The following is an 18,578-nucleotide window of genomic DNA, read 5'->3' as shown; positions in this document are numbered from 1 at the left end:
ATTTACCCAGATACCATGTTTTAATCTACCCATTACTCGAAGACCATCTTGTTCTTGACGCTTCCCAACTCGGTGATGCTAACCTCCACAACATCACCGTCATTAAGATACTTAGGCACCTTCATTCCCATGGCGACACCACAAGGTGTTCCTGTGAGAACAACAGTTCCGGCCTCAAGCGTTGTTCCCTGGCTAATGAAGCTGACGATCTCCTCAACCCCGAAAAGGAGATCATTCGTACCCTCGCTTTGTCTCACCTCGCCGTTGACAGTTGTTGTCAAGTGCAACTTGGAAGCGTTACCAACGACAGCTGGAGAGACGAGAAGAGGTCCAATGGGTGCGAACTTGTCGAAGCCCTTGCTGAAGCACCATTGGGGAACACCACCGGCCTTCTTGGGGTCTCGTTGCCATGCTCGAGCGGAGACATCGTTGGAGACGACGTAGCCTGCTACGTAAGAGAGAGCATCTTCTTTGGTGATGTTCTTGCCAGACTTGCCAATCACGATGCCCTGGATTTTGATGTTAGCCAGTTTCGGCAAAAGGATCGACAGAATGCTTACCAGCTCTCCCTCGTAGTCTATTGTGCCGTCTTGGGCGATCTTAGGAATGGGGACATCCTCATTGAAGCCAGCAATGGAAGTAGAGGGCTTGATGAACAATGAGGGATAAGGCGGCGGTGTTCGGCCACCTTCCTTGACTAATCACTCAACTTAGTATAGGTTCAGTCAATGGGTACTTGGCCACTTACTGTGCTTGATGTAGTTAAGGCCAATGCATCGGATGATAGGCACATCAGCCGGCCGCAGCAGCTCCTTTACAGCCTTAACATGTACCTTGTCACCCTTGGTGAGTTGCGCCACAGGACTCTGACCTTTGTACTCAACAGCCCATAGGTCATTCTTGGCTAACTTCTCAGAGAAGTCCTTATCATTCTCAATGACAGGGTCTCCAAAGGTCTCGTTTCCGTTGTCATCGACAAAGCGGATGAGGCGGTTCCAAGTTGTTGAGGACATTTTGCGAGAGAATGAAGGTACGAAATTTCTGCGATACAATGGTGTTGCGATACTGGCTATTCTCATTGTTGTATTATCTTCAAGGTTGTATACTACCTGTTATAGTTGTTTCTAAAACGGAGTGATGATTGTCAGAGAGCTTTGGTAGTGAGATCCACTGCTGTGGCCACTCATAGCGCGGTCCGGTCGGAAGGTCAGGATTCGGATCCCACCAAAGTCAACCCGGAGGACGGATATTGACTTCGGCTGTTGTGGATGATGATTAGACGTGGTTCAATGTGACCGTTGTAGCAATTCTGTTTCCTATCGGTGCTACTTCCCCAGCTTTCCCATGTCTGGGGATCTTACGATTGTTATCCACTCAAGACCATCCATCAATCCGCTATTTATCTACAGAACACTCCAGCGACACTTGCGAGTCACTGACCAAGTTCAAAATAATCTCAACATCATCCTTACTCTTTGAAGAGACCACAGAATCAATGGGGAATTATACTAGCACAGTGGCTTCGGGCGCCTCGGATGGCGACTCGCCAGAGATGAAGCAGTATCTCAGCGAACTACCATCAAAGAACTTGGAGCCTCTCTGGTCACAAATGAGCATGATGGTGCCGCCGACACCAAACCCCACAGCGAAACCTCACATGTGGACATACAGAGAGGCCTTGCCTCATTTGGAGACAGCGGCCAAGTTGGTGCCTGAAGAGAAGGCTGAGCGACGAGTCTTGATGCTAGTAAACCCTAGCTTGCGTGAGTATATCAATCCCGTTAGTGCACTCATTTAATTGACCTCTCTAGAATCACCATACACAACAGATACTATTTATGGAGGTCTTCAGATCGTTAATCCTGGCGAGACAGCGCCAGCACATAGACATCTTGCCTTCGCAGCTCGCTTCATCATCGATGGTGAAGGGTTCACGGCGGTTGAGGGCAAGAAGATGCCCCTCATCAGAGGCGATGTTGTCATCACACCGATCTGGCACTGGCATGACCATGGCAACGAGAGTGATAAGCCAGTCGTCTGGCTGGATATGTTGAACCTACCTCTGTTCCGTTTTGCTCCAGTTCACTTTGCTGAGGGCTACTCCGACCCACGCTATCCCAGCGAGTGAGTCTCTTTCTACCCTGCACGACTAAGATGCTCTTGCTAATGATGCCAGGCATTGCGACCCTTGCGAATTCCGTTTCCCATGGGCTCCTGTTGAGAAAGAACTCAACGCTGACAAGAACGACCACTCCATATATCACTATAAGCTCTCAAATGGAAAGCCTTTATCGACATTCCTCGGCGTTCAGGCCGAGAGACTGAACCCTGGTGCAACGGTGGAGTCACAAGAAAGCCAGTCTTATCTTTATCACTGCTACGAAGGAAAGGGCCGCACTGAGCTTGTGACGCCGACAGGGAAGACGATGACATTCAGGTGGGAGGCACGCGATACGTTTGCTGTACCCTCATGGTGCAAGGTTAAGCATATTAATGAGTCTACCACGGAGCAAGCATACCTGGTGGCTTGTCACGACGGTCCATTCCTTGAATGCTTGGGTATTCAACGAAGAAAGTAGTAGTATCAAATGGCCGACATGTCATATAACCACGTCTTTTTTGGAACGTCTATCATCAGCTAGCTTTAAGTTTCATACATGGCCATATCTTCCAGGGACTAATTTTGTTTCGAGATCTTCACAGGCCTTATCTGAATCACGGCATAGGACTGTAAAACGAAAAGCAACGAGTTCAATATGATACGAGACATTTGTAAAGAAAAGAAAAAAGATAGGTTGATTAAGGTAAAGTTGCCATAGGTTGTATTTAACATGGATGACAGGCACAAGAACGAATGTCCGCATCATAAGCGCCCGGAATCTGGGACCTAGGTGACAACTAGACATGGCTGCCATCACTTACCAGGCCCCTGAGCACTGACTCTCTGTCGTTCAATGGTAATGAAGAAGAGATTGGTATCAGCACCGCCACCACCAGGATTCTCCACGACGAAACCACCGCTCACTGCATTCTCATCCCAGTTCTCGTTTTCAAGATCTTCGTCGGAAAGAGTCTCAAGAGCCTCAGTGTAGTGGTGGTCCTTTGGCTCTTTTCCAACAAGACCTGTGAGAAACTCCTTGTACTCGTTGTACAGATTTTCCTCAACAAGCGCCCCAGTTGCATAGGTTATGGCAGAGTAAAGGTGGGCCTCAGCGCCTCCAACCTTATCGTTGTGGTCGTTGTATTCGTCGGTAATTCTCTTCTTGGCTGTGTCTAAGCCCTTTTGGTCAAGGTTGTAATGGGCGACAATGGCACCTTGCTTGGTCGCAAGGATGACACCGAAGCAGCCAGCGAATGATGAGCTTCCAACAACGTGATTACCAGCAGCAGTGAAGTCTACAAACTTGGTCTGATCTTGTTCGACGTATGTGTCAGCTTTCTTGCTTTCGTCGAGCTTCTTCTCGTAGGCTTCTAGCTCAGGAGTCATGACCCTGGCGTAGAGATGTTGACCATCGCGAACAGCAAGCCTTGGGATATTAGCTTCATTGAAAGACGGGTATGGGTAAAGGACTCACTCAGTAGTGTAAGGTGCCGCGATGCAGAGCTGAGAAGCAGCAAGCAGGAAGAACAGCCAGGCCAACAGCTTGGCCCAGCCGTTCTGAAAACTCTTAGAGCCCAACATGATTATGAGCTGAATAGGTCTAAAAGAGTGACGGTTTAAGTAAAAGGGTGTATAAAACGAAAGATGGTTGAAGAAGACAGTGTTGCTCGAGGCAATGAGATGGGTGATACGGAACAACTTCAGAGTTTCTGTCCTACATATATGCTGAATAGAATAGGGATACACTGTAAGCTGACAACACTAATGCAACACTGGAATCCCCGAGTATCAACCGTCAAGGCTTGAATCAGGATGAAATTACAGTACACGAGTTCCATAGAAAGGATCGTGAAAAAGCGGGTTCGTTGTTCATTCTTGGCATGATCTGTCTGTGCGCGATGCGACTCACAAGGCGGAACGAAGTTGAGATCGTCAGCCAAGACATGAAAACTCCGAAAATCCTGACCTTTCCGTCTTACCCGTCAGCTTGTCGGCGGATAATGACAGACGAGAAGTTCTGAAAGGCGATGCAGAGTGATTGATTAGGATTCTAACTCTATTGTCAAGTCCACCGCTGATCGATGATAAAACTGGACCGAAGTCGCATTTGCTTATTGTACATCATGGGCATCAATGAGAAAACGGCCTTTTGTTGGCTCAAGGTATCACTCGGCGCTTATGCATGTTCATCATAATCTCATGTTCTTACATAGCCTCGAATACTCGCGATGCCGAGAGCTTTGCCATGAAAGGGATGGTTAGATTGCGATCCATAGATAAACGTGAAGGATTCGCTTGATGTGACAGTCAGCCACCATTGCAAGGCTGAGAATGTCACGGCCCTCGAAGGATCGAGCGTTGTAATATGTTTGGCCCAGTAGGGCTCTCAGCTATGGAGATCTTTCACGGATGGAGCATATGTAGGTCCAAGGGCCCAACTTTCAATGTGCCACTACCCACTTGTTCGGTTTGACGGTTATTTTATAGGCCAGCTCTACGAACGTGGGCCGGACGGCTGCAACGGCAATTGATGGGCTGACGCGTAACAGCATCTTTAAGATTAAGCATGTTTATTGACTATCGCTTTGTTTTGGTGGAAGCCGATGATGAAAAAGTCTGAGACTGAGGTGATGGTCTTATAGTGGAAGACCGAGACAATCTAGTGATTCGCATTGAGCTACTGCTTCAAACATGGAAGATGTAATTGACACTCAAGCTTTGATACATGGCGTATTTTTTGTTAATGGGATGCTCCGTCTTGTACTGAACAATTTGAGGCCGAAGAAGTGATAGACGGCCTTTTCGATGCTGGGTTTCCACTGTGACTGTAACAGTCGTGAATGGAAATGCCCGAACCAGGGCGAAGTCAGAAGAAGCGATTCATGTCGAGCAGAGGAAAGAGATTGAAACTGGAGATTCATCAACCATGCGCATCCTTCAGTGGTCTTGACAAGGCTGTCCAACGTCATCAATGCAACCTTACAAGTTCAGCTCCGCATCGAAAAGGAAGCGATCCACAGGGGTAAGCGAGGATCTAAGAAACATTGAAGAGACGGAAAAAGGCACCCGACGGAATGTGGCTTGGAACGGCACGGGCCGATATCATAACATGGCGATGAACCTACAATGTAACTAGGATTCGATCCTTCTGAACCGTTTCAGTTACATGTCCACTCTGTGGATCTAGGAAGATCAGGCTAGCCATAGCGCCTTCTCATCATGGATAAGTTACGAGTCGTGAAACTTGAGGCAAGATGTAAGCCTGAGTTAGTTAGTATCCGGGTTATATACCTGTCTGTTGCGTCTGCAGTCTTTCGCATAGGCGTAGCCCGACATACTAATACTGAGTTCTTCAATTTGTTATACCCCAACCAAGTCATTCTTTTACTTTGAGACCCAGATAATCACTCGTTATGCGTCTGGTCGGTCTTGTCGTAGCCCTCGCCGCATTGGCGGAGGCGCAATTCCCAGAAACTCCTGGAGCCAATGGTGAACCTACCACCACGACTCTTCACCCTCTTCCCTTTGAGACTACTTCATCTGATATTCCTGTCTTCGATAAGACGACTTCTTCAGATATTGCATTTCCAGAAACCAGCACAGGTGTCCCGGTTTCTGATATTGTGTCTACTTCGACCGATGTCTTGCCTGAGCTGCCTGAGTCCAAGAGCACCGACATTGCGGTTGACAGTACTTCTACTGCTAATGGCGAGTCGCCTCTTGACTCGATATCCTCAGGTAATGTCCCTATTGAACAACCCACTACTGGGACAGAACTGCCCACTGGTCATGAGACTACGACTCAACAGTCACCAGCTATCGACACTACAACGTCGCAGGAGCCCCCCATAGCAGAAGTAACTACTCAGCAACCTCCTGCCCTCTATACTACCACCACTGTTCAGACACCTGTTATCGAGCCTACTAGCCAGCAGCCTCCTGCTCAAGACTCCACAACTGAGCAACTGACATCGCTGGATACCACTTCCCAACCTTTTGTTGGAGAAGAGACTACCAGTACCCAGGCGCCTGTTGTCGTCATCACTTCCTCAGAACAGCCTGTTGAGGTGCCATCAACGACTGAGAAGCCTGAGGACCCCAAGCCTACTACTACTGAGCAGGAGGAAGCTGAGCCTACTAGTAAAGATGAGGAGTCTGATCCTAAGTCTGAAGACTCAGACAATGATGACCCCAAGACCAAGGATGAGACTGACCCTGAGCCCACCACCAAGCAAGATGAAGCTCCTATCACAGTTCCTCCTGCTGCTGTCACTGCTGAGCCCCAAGAGACCATATTTGGTGTCAGCGATAACACTCTGCATAGCACCAAGGATAGTGATGGCAATGATGTTGTTGTCCCTGTCCTCTTTGGCCCCTCCTGCCTGATCTTTTGTGAGCATGCTGGCAAAGACAATGGTCCTGGCGGCATTGTTCTTTGGGGTATTGGTAAGTCCACCGACCTTTTCCCCTCAGGTTCGTACTAACACGAGACTTAGGGCCTGCACCTGGAAGCTACGTCCTTCCCCCTCTCCCTGGCATCACTCCAGCTCCATCAGCTGTCATCCTCGAAGGAGGTGTACCAACACCAGTTGGGACTCAGACACCCGAGGATCCTAATGATCAGGAAGATGATGACGATGACGATGACGATGACAAGAGTACTGCTGAGTCTACCGCACCTTCCACTACTGAGGCTAGCACCACTGAGCTGCCTCAGCTATCGATGGGCGTTGAGACGGTCGTAGTGAACGTTGATGCTACTCCTGCCACCGGTGCCACCTCCAGTGAAGCTACGACGGAGGCCGCCAGCACTGAAGCATCTACCGAGACTACTGGGCTTGCCCAATTGTCTATGGGCGTGGACACCGTCGTCGTAGACGTCGATGCGACTCCAACAACTGGAGAAACTACTGAAACTTCTGTCACTACTTCTACTGAGACCACTGAGGCTACCACTCAGACGACTGAGCTTCCTCAGCTGAGCATGGGAGTCGATACGGTCGTTGTCGATGTTGATGCTACCGCTACTACAGGAGGCACCACTGAGACCTCGGCTGAGTCTGCCACTACCGAAGGGTCGAGCACTGAGATTTCCGAGACCACGGAAACTCAGGATACCACTTCTGCCGAGATGACTTCAACAGAGGCCGCAACTGCTGAGTCGACGACAGTAGGACCTACATCTACTGAGACTTCTGTGCAGTCTACTACTTTCGCTACCTCCACCACTACCAAGGAGCCTGAACGCGAGTATCCTTGCATCATTCACGCCAATCCCGGCATTGATCCTTACTGCGCCTGTGAGACTACAGTCAGTGGCAAGGGATTCTATGTTTCCACTGATTTGATCTCATCGTCCTGCGCCGACTACACGACCTTCCCTTCCTCTATCGCTACCGATGCTTTTGAGCCCAAGGTGACCGAGAAGCCCGATCCTGAGCCTTACATCAAGACCGATGATGGAACAGTGGTTTCTTACCCCGACCGCACAGTCAAAGTTGGAAACTACCCTGGTGGAAAGTATACTTACACCCAGGGTGTCGGAGACGGCGTCACGCTCGAGACTCCTCTGCCCACGCAGACTGATGCGAACAACAAGGGCTCTAGTCAGTGCGGTAGCATCGATGATGCATGTGACCGTGCTTTGAACGATGGTTTTGATGACGAGACGACATACACGGACTATGTATCGCGCTATGCTAGGATCAAGAGCGGCATGATCATGCTCGCGTCGTTTGGCCAAGCTGGTTGCACGGCCCAGTTCAAGTGCGATGACTATGGTCTCGGAATGAAGGGCAAGGATATCAAGGATGCGTAAGTGAACCCTTGCATGGCCGATGATGAGTTTATGCTAACTATTTCGCAGTGTTCAGCACATGAAGGATAATGATGGAGTGAGCAAATGTGGAACAGCTTACCTGTCCAACACGTGTCAGATCACACTGAATTACTGTACCAACTGTCACCATGACGGTTGATCAACTGTAACTCTGGCACCGTGTAAATGGCGGCTTTATGTTGGCAGTTTTTATAAAGATTCATTGCCGTGTTAGATAAGTCAGGAAACTGACGCGTTAGCGCGTTGACTGATGCCCAAACCAATTACGGCAAATGCATGTGTTGTTTTCACGTGATAAGAGCTTTGTTGATACAACAATAACTACTACGCAGTGGTTGATGTACCTACTAACTTAAGGGATACGGATGGGCTTTCTGCTTTCAAGTTCCAGTGGGGTAAGGTACTGTCATTGTGAAACCTGGAATTCAAAACTTCTCACTAATATACATCAATTTCACGATAGTTACAGCCTCCGTCTTCATTCCTTGTGCCACAATGCGTTCCGACTATGATATCAGGAACCTTATGTACGGTGCCCAAATGGCGGCCGAATTCGACTTTTATGAGGGCGAGCCTGAGCCCCGCCTTGAGCCCCTACTTCTAGACACTCGGCCTCTTGCGTCCAACTGCCGGTTGCTTCAGATGCCTTGCAAGAGCTTGCCCTCGTTAATTCTAACTGCTGTGGGCTTTCTCGTGCTTGCCAGTTCTCCCCGAGTTCAAATCCGACTACAGTCCCCAAAAGACCATGCTTCTGCTCAAACTCGCCAAGGGGACGATTAAGGGCCGCACCGATCCCGGCATCCTAGACTGTGTGCGGAAATTCACATTCAAGCCCGACCCATGCCAGGTTCGCGCTGTTCACAGTGGCGTCTGGCGCAGGTTCCAAGAAGATCGCGGTAAAGAGTACGGAGGGACTGCTGAAATTAAGGAAAAATGTGCAGAGATCTTTAAACTGATCCAACATACTGTGGCCCTCAATTTCAAGGCCATGCGCAACCTCGAGACCCTGGTCTGGGATTTGAATTTCCCACTAAATAAAGACACCTGGTTGCTCTTGGCCTGCTCTACAGCCCATAACCTTCTTATCAACGACACCCTCATCGCCGAGAGTTTTTCTCTAGGGCCTCCTCTGACCCCGCCGTCCTGGCCTTTGCGATCTCTCGTTCTGATGAATTTCAGGTTGGTGGGCTCCTGGGACCAAGAGAATAGTCAACGTGGCGTACCACTGCGACCTAACCCCACCCATGGCTTCTTCAAAAGTCTTTTCCAGCTTTGCTCCCCAACTCTCGAATCACTGACCTGGGAGAGTTGGCATCCCGAGGCTTTGGAGCCTCTCTCCCTCTCTTGGGACCGACTCGAGGTCCTTTCCCAAACTGCGAAGCTCCGAATCAGGCCTGGTCTCGATATAATGGATAGACCAAGCTTTCCTTCTTTCCTTTCTGCGCCACTCAAGTCCCTTGAACTACGTCACTCGTCTGTTCGGTTGTTTGAGGATATCATTAGTTCCCATGTTGAAGAGCCATATCGGGATCTTGAGGAGCTTGTTGTTAAAGTTGCTGATAATCTGCAGCTTATCACAGAATTGATCCTCAAGCCTAATGGCTTGAAGAAGTTTTGGGTTACTCAAAGTTACGACATGTAGGGTCGTGATAATTCTTTCGATCAAGTCTTGATCCCTGGCCTTAGAAAGGGTCGATTCAACAACCTCCGCTCCTTGTATATTCAATGGGGTGGTCAAAATAAGGATGCTGGCCACGGCAAAGACCATTTCGACATCCCGCCAGAATCCCTAGCGGCTATCTGCAACTTACAACTCTGGAGCAGTTGGGCTTACGCTGCGATGAGATGACACCTGAGTACACCTCATACAAGGACTACACAGACGACACTTACCTCTTCTGGCCCATCGGCCATGGAAAACTGCAAGCTCATCTGCAAAGTCTGAAGAACCTTAGGATATTGGTAATAAGGGGAGATACATATCCTCCGAGGGTGAGCGAAGATCTTGGGCATATCCATTACTACGGACAGGCTTATGCGAACGCAGAAGACTTCAGACGGCCAAGGATCACCCGGAGCTTGCTCCCTTTCGTGGAGAAGGGTCGAAGCCATTCAAGGATAGCGTGGTCGCACGCACATTTGTATCGCATGCTTGAGTATGCAAGGGGTTACCGAGCAGTGTTGCCAAAGCTCGAATGGATCCTTTGTGGGCAACGTCCGATGAAATTCGTCGAGGAAGCGCAGGAGGTTGTCCAGCCTCAATCCCATCGGTAAAGAGAGGGACGAATGCGAATTATTCATTGGGAGGGTTTTTGGTCTTGCTTCTGAGGTTGAAATAGGACATATAGGGGACTAAAGCAGGGTACATGTTCGGGTTTAAGAGCCTGTTGTGGATTGTTGATTCTCGATACATGTTGTGGTTGCTCATTGAATGGCCCTGGTTTCCGTTGTTTGTTACAAAGGCTTTAATATGTGTATGGAATCATTCTTTTTTGGTTGGGTTTTTAAAGATTCATCTCTTGTGAACGTACGGACAAGATGTATTTGAGCTACAATGTAGTTGACTGCCACCCATAAGCTTATACATTTCATCTATGAGCCAGACAGAATGCCAATTGACATTTCACATTCCAGCTTTCGATTAGTTTGGAAAATGGACATGCTCACTACTGATTCCAAAGGTGGCTATCTTAGACTCAACGTTCCTCTACTCGTATATAACCATCCTATGGAGATATCTGCGTGAACCAGCCAAGAATTTGAGGTGCAGAAATACGGATCTGTATAATCTTGTCGTCACTCTTTATACCGTACCCAGCTCCCCGATTCCCATCCGTGTCACTCTTGAAAGCTCGAAATGCTAGCAAGCTACCACCTAATGATAGACAGTCGTCAATGTCCTGGACCTCACTCCCCTGCAAGGTCGTATGAGAGGTTAGGGTAATGCACATATCCTGGACAACAAGGAAGCCAGTAGTCCAGGCCGGTGACTGACACTCAGTGATATCGATTATCGAGCCGCTAGCGAATAGTTTGCGGACATCCTCAGCGTTACTTGCTGAGATATTTGCTGTAGGGTCGGTGCTTTTGCCGAGTACCTGGGCCTTGAACCATGGTCTGTCGATAGCAACTTTCTTTGCGTTGAACACAACCTTGACATCGGTGTTTTCAGTAGACAACGTGTTTTTCTGGCCGTTAGTGGTAAAGCTAGTGATCCCAGATTCGCTAAAGGACAACAGATTGGTTGCCCATGAGAGGTTCGAAGACGAAGTACAGCTGAGTCTTGACTGAGTCTTCGTCGATGTCCGACTGTTAATGGTCAAGGTCTCCCAACCTGGAGTTGAAGTATTGCCTTGGAAAGCATGAAGAGTTTCCTCGTAGTTCTGACGGCCAGTTTCTCGGAGCATATTTTGATACTTCTCAATTTCCACAGTAAACGACGCAATCTGATCATTAATGCCAGCAAGTTCAACGCCCTTATCACGGGGGGTGGCCTGTAAGACCTCCAACTGAGCCCGGTTAAGTGCTTCGGTGGCCTTGAGAAGGTCGTTGGAATTTTGGACATGTTTCATTTGCAGTTCAAGCAGGAATCTCCACTGTTCATCGCTCAGGGGCCCTTCCTGGTACTTCTGGAGCAATGTACTGAGTTCGATCTTGTTCTTGTCGTTTAGTCCTCTTATAGCTGCAATATCGTCCTGTTCTGTTGAGCAAGCTTGAGAAAAGTATAACTTTATGCACTGGATGGCTGATTCAGTAAAAAGTTTGGCCATTTCCGCTTCTATGGCGTCAACAGCTGCCCTTGCATCATCTGCAGCCTTTTGCAACGGCTTGAGGCCACCCAGGGCGGCCATGAGATCGTCCTTCCTTGCTTGAAGGAAGCTACGTCGGCTGATGGCGTCTTGCAGCTGACTCTGAAAACCCCCAGCATTATCTTGCTGCGAAGGGTCCGAGAGATTTTTAGCCCAGTCGCTAGGAACAAGATTAATAGGATAAATGTCTTCTGTGTCATCCATGTTGCGGTTTACGCAAGACCTCAAGTCCTTTCTGGCCTGCTGCAATGCTTCATTGGCTTGGTCGGGGTTGGCCTCTTCGTCGGCCGAGATGAGGTTGGAAAGCACCTGGTCGTATTTCTCTGAGAGTTTGTTCCCGTTCGGACCGCCAACAATGTTGGATAAGTCTAGCATACCATCTGTGAGACTGAATTCGGCTTCAGCTACGGAGGATGGCTTGGTCATCTGTGTGAAGTCCGAATCGCTTCCATCGTAGTGGAAGACGCTTCTGTCCAGAAGCAGAGTGGGGACCTGGATCTGGAAGAGAGTCTTATCTTCAGGATCGAACCTTTTCCGAAGCGTGTCGTAGATATTGGCCAAGAGAGGGTCTGCCCGGGAGTTCATGGTTCCTGAAAAGTATACGCAACGGGTCTCTGTTGTAGAAATTATCAAGAGAACCTGACCTCGGGTTTGAAGTCGATCTGTGAAGGGTAGCAAGAGCTGACTGAAGGAGGGGTTATTGAAGCTAACTCCGGTGGCTGAGACATGGCTGTGGTCTGGCCAAGAGTGGATTTCTTGACGAGACCCCGGAGTGCCCACGTTCGTTTTAACAACCGACTACAGAGCCGGCAGCAAGATAGCAATGTGATGTGGGACTAAGGTTCTCAACAATCTAGCATCGTATTATTGATCAGTAATTACGATGGTTTCCGCGATTGCAAAGTCAAAACCCCAGGACTGAGCTCCGAACTGCACAGCCCCTCCGCGCTAGCAAACTGAAATCACCATAAATAGTTACTGTAGTTACCTTTTGGCCTGGCTTTAGGCCTTTTTCAGCTAGGCCAGATTTTCCGGTCCATGACACAAGGATACAGCGGCTAATAAACAACGAGCACTGAGCACTGACCATGAAAAGAAGAGGCCTATTCATTGAAGCAAAACCACTCAACAATCGACACTATCTGGAATCAAGATGCGAAGTATACGATAACCCATAAATGCAATCAACCCATTACTAGATGATACATCTACTAGGATCTTGGTCTCCTGTGTGCAGGGTGCTGTTAGGCAGCTGTGATTCAAGGGTAACTTGTGTTCTTTCAAATGCATGTTGGTTGTCGTTGTCACACGAAACCCTTATTTGGCAGAACCAACAGAAACATACCCTTGCATTAACTGAAACTTTGCAGTGGCGTGATTGCTGCAGATAGCAAATTAGATTGATGTTGAAGCGCGCGTTTCCCCCCTGTTGTACCATTCCATACTTAGGGCTTTCCTCAGGATCAGTATATAAAGGAGGTTTGAGTGAATGTCAAGTTTGCATTGAAGTGAAGAACCACAAACTTTTAATATCTGCATACTTAACAATTACATTCTTTAACCTTGACAATGGATGTTTCTCTAGACACCAACATTCTCGAACAGCTCAACACCAGTGAGACCAAAGCCCTCCATGATATAAGCGACAGTCTGAGTGCTTGCGGCGTCGGTCGTATCGTCAATCTTCCGCAAATCATCGTCGTTGGCGATCAATCCGCTGGCAAGTCGTCCGTTCTTGAGGCTATTTCCCATGTTCGCTTTCCGGTCCAAGGAAATCTTTGCACAAGGTTTGCAACTGAGCTCATTTTCAGGCGAGCTGACGAGACTCGCATTGATGTGAGCGTCAGATTTGAAGACAGATCGAAACCAGCAAAGAGATTCCAGAGGGCTGGATTTCGTGAGGATGACTTGGGCGACATCATCACGGAAGCCAAAGAGTGCATGGGCTTTGGCAAGGCCGGGATGGAGTTCTCCAAGGACGTGCTCCGTCTAGAAATCGAAGGGCCGAAGATGTACCCACTGAGTCTCGTTGACCTTCCAGGATTCTTCCAAGTTGCTACAGAAAACCAGTCATTCGATGGTAAAGAAACGGTCGACCAGCTTGTTGAGAGCTACATGCGACAGAAGAACAGCATTATTCTGGTTGTTATCACTGCGAACAACAACCTTGTCAATCACTTAGCCCTCAAGAAAGCTAAGGACATCGATCCGGAACGCCGAAGAACCATTGGCGTAATCACGAAGCCTGATCTGACTCGCCCGGGCTACGATGCTGAGAAGGAATACATCAAGCTGGCCAAGAACCAGGAAGCCGTGCACAAGTTGCAGCTCGGGTGGCATGTCTTGCGCAATAGGGCTGAAGATGAGAATAGCTTAGAGGGTCGAGACCAGGTCGAAGATACGTTCTTCAAAAAGGGTGCTTGGGCGACTATTCCCTCCGAAAATCGTGGCATTGTGAGTTTGCGAAAGAAGCTCAGCCACGTGCTCTACAGTCACATTCGCAACAGTCTGCCTGGAGTCATTACAGACATTGAAACGACGCTTAGAGAGCGACAAGAGGAACTTGATCGTCTTGGAAAATCTCGATCCACTCAAGAGGACCTCAGGTCTTTTCTACTTGGCATTGCCAGTGACTTTCAGCGACTCGCCAGGGATGGCATATACGGCCGATACAATGACGAATTCTTTGGTGGTTTACAAGACGATGACCGAAAGTTGCGAGCACAACTGCGGAACTTTAGTCGAGCTTTTGACCACATCCTTCAAACTAAGGGTTCGACTCATGTCACCGTCTCAGATGATGACAGTGATTCCGATGATGGCGAAATTCCCGTGTACCTCGAAGAGTTTCTAGAACGTTACCCCTACAACCCTCCACAGCCGCAGAAGATCACGAGACGCGAGCTTGCTGAGCAACTTGAGAAACAAGCCGCTGCTAACCAAGGGTTGGAGTTTCCAGGAACCCCTAACAAGGATCTTGCCATGCAGCTCTTCAAGCAACAAGCCGCACCGTGGAGAGGTATTGCCGAGTCACATGTCAAGTTGGTAACGACAGTTGCGAAGGCTTTTGTTGATCAAGTCTTTGAGTACGTTGTTGGGTCTCCACGGACAAATCGAACTACTGAGGCAATCCTGTCAACCTGCGTCGACCCATTCTTTGATGAAAAGGAAAAAGAGCTTCAGAAGAAGATCGATGAGCTACTGAGGCCTTATGTCCAAGGTTACGCACTTCCTCTTGACTTGGTGTTCTATGACATGATGTCAAAAACCTCAGATGAAAAGCTGGAGAGACGCATCTCTGCTGTTCTGCAAGACAAGTATCCCCACTTGCTTGAGAGTAACACAACAAAGACAGGAGATGGGAGTAAGAAAGTTGACTCTAGGGCAATTGCTCAAGATATCAATGAGGAAGATGAGCTCGAAGATAGTGAGTTTGGAATCAACAAAGTCATAGACACGATGTTGACATATTATACGGTAACACAACACCAGACCTCATGATCCCTGATACTAACTTTTGAAGATGTCTCTGCGCACCTTCACCGACAACGTCATCAACTTGGCGGTTGAAAGCTGCCTGGTGTATGATATACCAGATATCCTTACACCTACGAAGGTAGATCGAATGAGTAAAGAAAGACTTGAGGAGTTGGCTGGCGAATCGGATGATACATCGTCTCGAAGAAAGAGCCTACAAGAGGAGGTCGAGATCCTCAGACAGGGTTTGGCCCAATGCCGGCGATATAAGCCAAGAGCAGTAACACGTAGGTGGCACGACTCAGAACCTGAACTGCTATGATACTAACGGACAAGCGTTACCTTCTACGGCAAACGAGCCTCAAGGCAGCGCCCCGACTACATCTAAAGTAGCTCCTATGGGGACCGGCAAGAAGACGAGTCCACCAAGTGTTATCAACCCTCCTAAAGCTCAATTTAATGGCTGGACGACAATCCCTGACTTGCCCAAAGCTAAAAGTCCCTTCAAGGCTGAGAATTCCTTCAATTTCTCGAATGCTCCAGTGAAACCATCAAGCCCAGCGCCATCAGCAAAAAAGACTGCCGTGACCTTCGGAAGCGGCTCTGGGCTCTTTGAATCGGGGCCCGCGCTTTCATACCAGCCGGCCCCTTTTCAATGGAACGGGTCTGCCGGTGCCAAGAAGTAGGATGTTCAGCGAACTTAGGAGTATCCCATGATTTGTATTTGTAAGCGAAACAGTGCACCGAGAGAGGGAGGACTGGAGTGCGGGTGCATTGAGCGGGATTGAGAGCCTCGGATGAGTCTATAGCATGAGAGACATAGCTTAGTTCAAACAATATTACGGTCCTTTGACATTCTAAATCTTGCATTTTTCAATCTGAAATGATCTTGAATTTGTCAAGCCTTCTTCTCCCGACGAAACTCGGCATTTCTCGGCAACAAGGCAAACCCACAACGTAAGCTCCAGGCCCCATCCGTATAGACTGGAAGCAGAGACAACTCCGGCCAACGGATGGGGCGCTGGCGCAACTGGTAGCGCGTCAGATTCCAGTTAATTTCGAGGTTCCCTTGAAAATATGCTTGATTCCTGAAGGTTATCCGTTCGAGTCGGGTGTGCCTCATGCTTTTTGTTTTGTTTCATGCTTGTGAAAGCGCTGGTCCTTTTGTAGTGGTGCTTGTTCACTTGCAGATGCGCGATTTTCTTCCAACGCAGATGTTCATAGGCAACCACCCAGTAATATTTAATACGTAGTAACATGGGAGTTTTATTGATACACATCCATCTTCTAGATTCCCTTGTATGTCCGCTGTCCTTGGTCTGACCATAACGGCGATGATGGAGTAATCTTGGTTATCCCTTCTTTAGCCGCAGCGATCTCCTCTTCATCCACGGACTTCCCCTCCAGCCGCTCATGCATCGCGTTGATGAGGTATAGGTCATCCTTGATTTCGGGCCAGTCGATAGAGTTCAGAACGCATGGCTTCCCTTTACTGGGGCTGACTTTTCGCTCAAACCTATCGCGGTAGATATTGTAATGCGCCATTGCATCCCACGGATCCCAGCGCCAACGGTTCTGCGGTGTCGCTAGAACAGGGAACGGGTTATCATGACTTTCACTATCATCCAGAAGGAATTGAATCATTTGTTCGAATTGCCGGTCTGTCGGAGGGTATATCGTTCGTGGTCCTTTGCGGCGGCAACCGTGGAAGTATAGTTGTCGACTCTGCAGCTTTATTAAAAACACATCACTTCTAACTGGCAATATTGCTTACCTCGGTACCATCCTCGCCTCTATCAAATACAATGACGCCACCGAATATTCTAGCTTCAGCCCAGTATCCTACACTATCTGCAGGTCCATTCGGATATTGGTCAACGGCAATATAAGGTCCATGCGTAAAGGCCGTTGGATCCCGGAATGAATCCCATTTGTTCATATCTCTGGGAGAATCTCTCCAAACATCGTAGATTTTATGTTTCTCAATGACTTCATCAAGCTGGAAGATGTCAACAGCAAAACTATGACAGCTCACGGCAAGAAGCTCAACAAGTCTTAAGTAGAATTCTTCAGACCCAGGTGCCGATTTCCAGAAGGCCTCGACTAACTTCAAGCATGTCAGTCACAGTATCTCCAGGAATCACCTAATATCACTTACAGTCGTTTTGAACAACAGCGATGAGATATCAAGATTTGATCGAAATTCGCGGACTCTTTCCCGAGCGCCCTCCGAAAGTTCCTCGTGTTCAAGGGCAGGATGACCATCTTGCGGGTATTGGAAAGACAAATACGAGTCGCTTAATGGCAAGCCATCAAGTACTTCTGCATATGTTTGCTCTGCTATATCAGTCTCCAGTATACGTCGCAAAGCACGCTCGAATGCACTGAGATGTTCGACATCCAAGCCCTTCAGGCTAGTTGCCCCGCTCTGGTTGTTCGAGGACATGGTAGTAACAAAAGAGGTGGAAGGACAAACACCGTCAGAAAGAAACTTATGACATCCAGGTCGATTTTTGCTTCAATGAAGTTGAACACACTGAAGTGATGAAGAATGACAAATCCAACGGGCTGCTGGGTGCATCCCAATAACCCGGCAGTCGCACGTGAAAATAGCCGATTACCAATGAGGTTGCTCGAACTCAAACGTAGGCGCTTCGCATTTCGACCGGGCGCTTAACAGTTCACCCGCACCACAAGGCTACCATATCATATGACACAAAATACAAGCTGATATAAAGCAGACCCAGGCACGTCGGTATATAATTAACCCAAGTACTAAGTTACTATGATACTTCATGTTTCAGTGAACGGACTATTTTGTGAGAATTCAGACGCCCAATGTGACATGAATTTGGGAGATGCGAACCGTAACGCGCGGCATTTTGCCAGAACATACGAGCCATCATTATTGTTTCAGTCGAGGCCCAGTGTTGCATCTGTTGGCCCGATTAACTGCATAGCCACGGTCAAAACCAGGGTGCTGGGCGTCTACACTTTGTCTGCAACCTGGGCTCTTGATCATGATCAACATTTAAATTGCTGTACTTTCTATATCACCCTTGTTGAGCCTGATTAAGCGCTGAGCGTTAAGGTTTCCCCTACCCGATTGAACTAGATGCTTTCTTTAGAACATTTGATGTTACCAAACATAGCATACAGCGTCTCGCGAACTGCTTCGTCCAGACTGCAATCCACCATGTCGGTTCCTGACACTTGCGTCCGAGAGGAAATCCAGGATCTGGTAACTTCGTTACATAAAGTCGTGGTTCTCACGAACCTGAATAGATTCCCAAACTCATCTTCAACGCCTCTCAAGCATTTTAATAATCTGCAATCACTCTGGAGTGAAATT

General features: G+C 48.3%; 8 protein-coding genes and 1 non-coding gene across 9 annotated transcripts; 5 read left to right on the top strand and 4 right to left on the bottom strand.

The window, feature by feature from the left end:
• Window positions 1-32: 32 nt before the first annotated feature.
• On the bottom strand, window positions 33-1,013 carry J7337_012480 (uncharacterized protein; the record flags this gene model as incomplete). Its single annotated transcript, XM_044829998.1, has 3 exons — window positions 33-509; window positions 561-697; window positions 749-1,013. 3 exons carry the CDS (start codon window positions 1,011-1,013, stop codon window positions 33-35), a joined length of 879 nt encoding a protein of 292 aa, XP_044674914.1.
• A 482-nt stretch (window positions 1,014-1,495) lies between these two features.
• J7337_012479 (uncharacterized protein) lies at window positions 1,496-2,579 on the top strand (the record flags this gene model as incomplete). The annotated part of the gene is made up of 3 exons (XM_044829997.1): window positions 1,496-1,763; window positions 1,812-2,124; window positions 2,177-2,579. The coding sequence occupies 3 exons, from the start codon at window positions 1,496-1,498 to the stop codon at window positions 2,577-2,579; spliced, it is 984 nt and encodes a 327-aa protein (XP_044674913.1).
• Window positions 2,580-2,914: 335 nt separating this feature from the next.
• J7337_012478 (uncharacterized protein) lies at window positions 2,915-3,682 on the bottom strand (the record flags this gene model as incomplete). Its single annotated transcript, XM_044829996.1, has 2 exons — window positions 2,915-3,527; window positions 3,576-3,682. The coding sequence occupies 2 exons, from the start codon at window positions 3,680-3,682 to the stop codon at window positions 2,915-2,917; spliced, it is 720 nt and encodes a 239-aa protein (XP_044674912.1).
• A 1,832-nt stretch (window positions 3,683-5,514) lies between these two features.
• On the top strand, window positions 5,515-7,919 carry J7337_012477 (uncharacterized protein; the record flags this gene model as incomplete). Its single annotated transcript, XM_044829995.1, has 2 exons — window positions 5,515-6,547; window positions 6,598-7,919. The coding sequence occupies 2 exons, from the start codon at window positions 5,515-5,517 to the stop codon at window positions 7,917-7,919; spliced, it is 2,355 nt and encodes a 784-aa protein (XP_044674911.1).
• Window positions 7,920-8,435: 516 nt separating this feature from the next.
• Window positions 8,436-9,582, top strand: J7337_012476 (uncharacterized protein; the record flags this gene model as incomplete). Its single annotated transcript, XM_044829994.1, has 2 exons — window positions 8,436-8,572; window positions 8,673-9,582. The coding sequence occupies 2 exons, from the start codon at window positions 8,436-8,438 to the stop codon at window positions 9,580-9,582; spliced, it is 1,047 nt and encodes a 348-aa protein (XP_044674910.1).
• A 1,084-nt stretch (window positions 9,583-10,666) lies between these two features.
• On the bottom strand, window positions 10,667-12,334 carry J7337_012475 (uncharacterized protein; the record flags this gene model as incomplete). The annotated part of the gene is made up of 1 exon (XM_044829993.1): window positions 10,667-12,334. The coding sequence occupies one exon, from the start codon at window positions 12,332-12,334 to the stop codon at window positions 10,667-10,669; it is 1,668 nt and encodes a 555-aa protein (XP_044674909.1).
• Window positions 12,335-13,318: 984 nt separating this feature from the next.
• Window positions 13,319-15,912, top strand: J7337_012474 (uncharacterized protein; the record flags this gene model as incomplete). Its single annotated transcript, XM_044829992.1, has 3 exons — window positions 13,319-15,176; window positions 15,370-15,513; window positions 15,563-15,912. The coding sequence occupies 3 exons, from the start codon at window positions 13,319-13,321 to the stop codon at window positions 15,910-15,912; spliced, it is 2,352 nt and encodes a 783-aa protein (XP_044674908.1).
• A 329-nt stretch (window positions 15,913-16,241) lies between these two features.
• J7337_012473 lies at window positions 16,242-16,348 on the top strand. Its single transcript has one exon. It is a non-coding gene; the product is annotated as a tRNA-Trp (tRNA).
• Window positions 16,349-16,513: 165 nt separating this feature from the next.
• Window positions 16,514-17,672, bottom strand: J7337_012472 (uncharacterized protein; the record flags this gene model as incomplete). The annotated part of the gene is made up of 3 exons (XM_044829991.1): window positions 16,514-16,951; window positions 17,001-17,333; window positions 17,385-17,672. 3 exons carry the CDS (start codon window positions 17,670-17,672, stop codon window positions 16,514-16,516), a joined length of 1,059 nt encoding a protein of 352 aa, XP_044674907.1.
• Window positions 17,673-18,578: the final 906 nt, after the last annotated feature.

This window comes from Fusarium musae, chromosome 10 (genome assembly GCF_019915245.1).
Source record: "Fusarium musae strain F31 chromosome 10, whole genome shotgun sequence".
NCBI classification, from domain to species: Eukaryota; Fungi; Ascomycota; class Sordariomycetes; order Hypocreales; family Nectriaceae; genus Fusarium; species Fusarium musae.
This window is presented reverse-complemented; position numbering and strand designations above follow the sequence as displayed.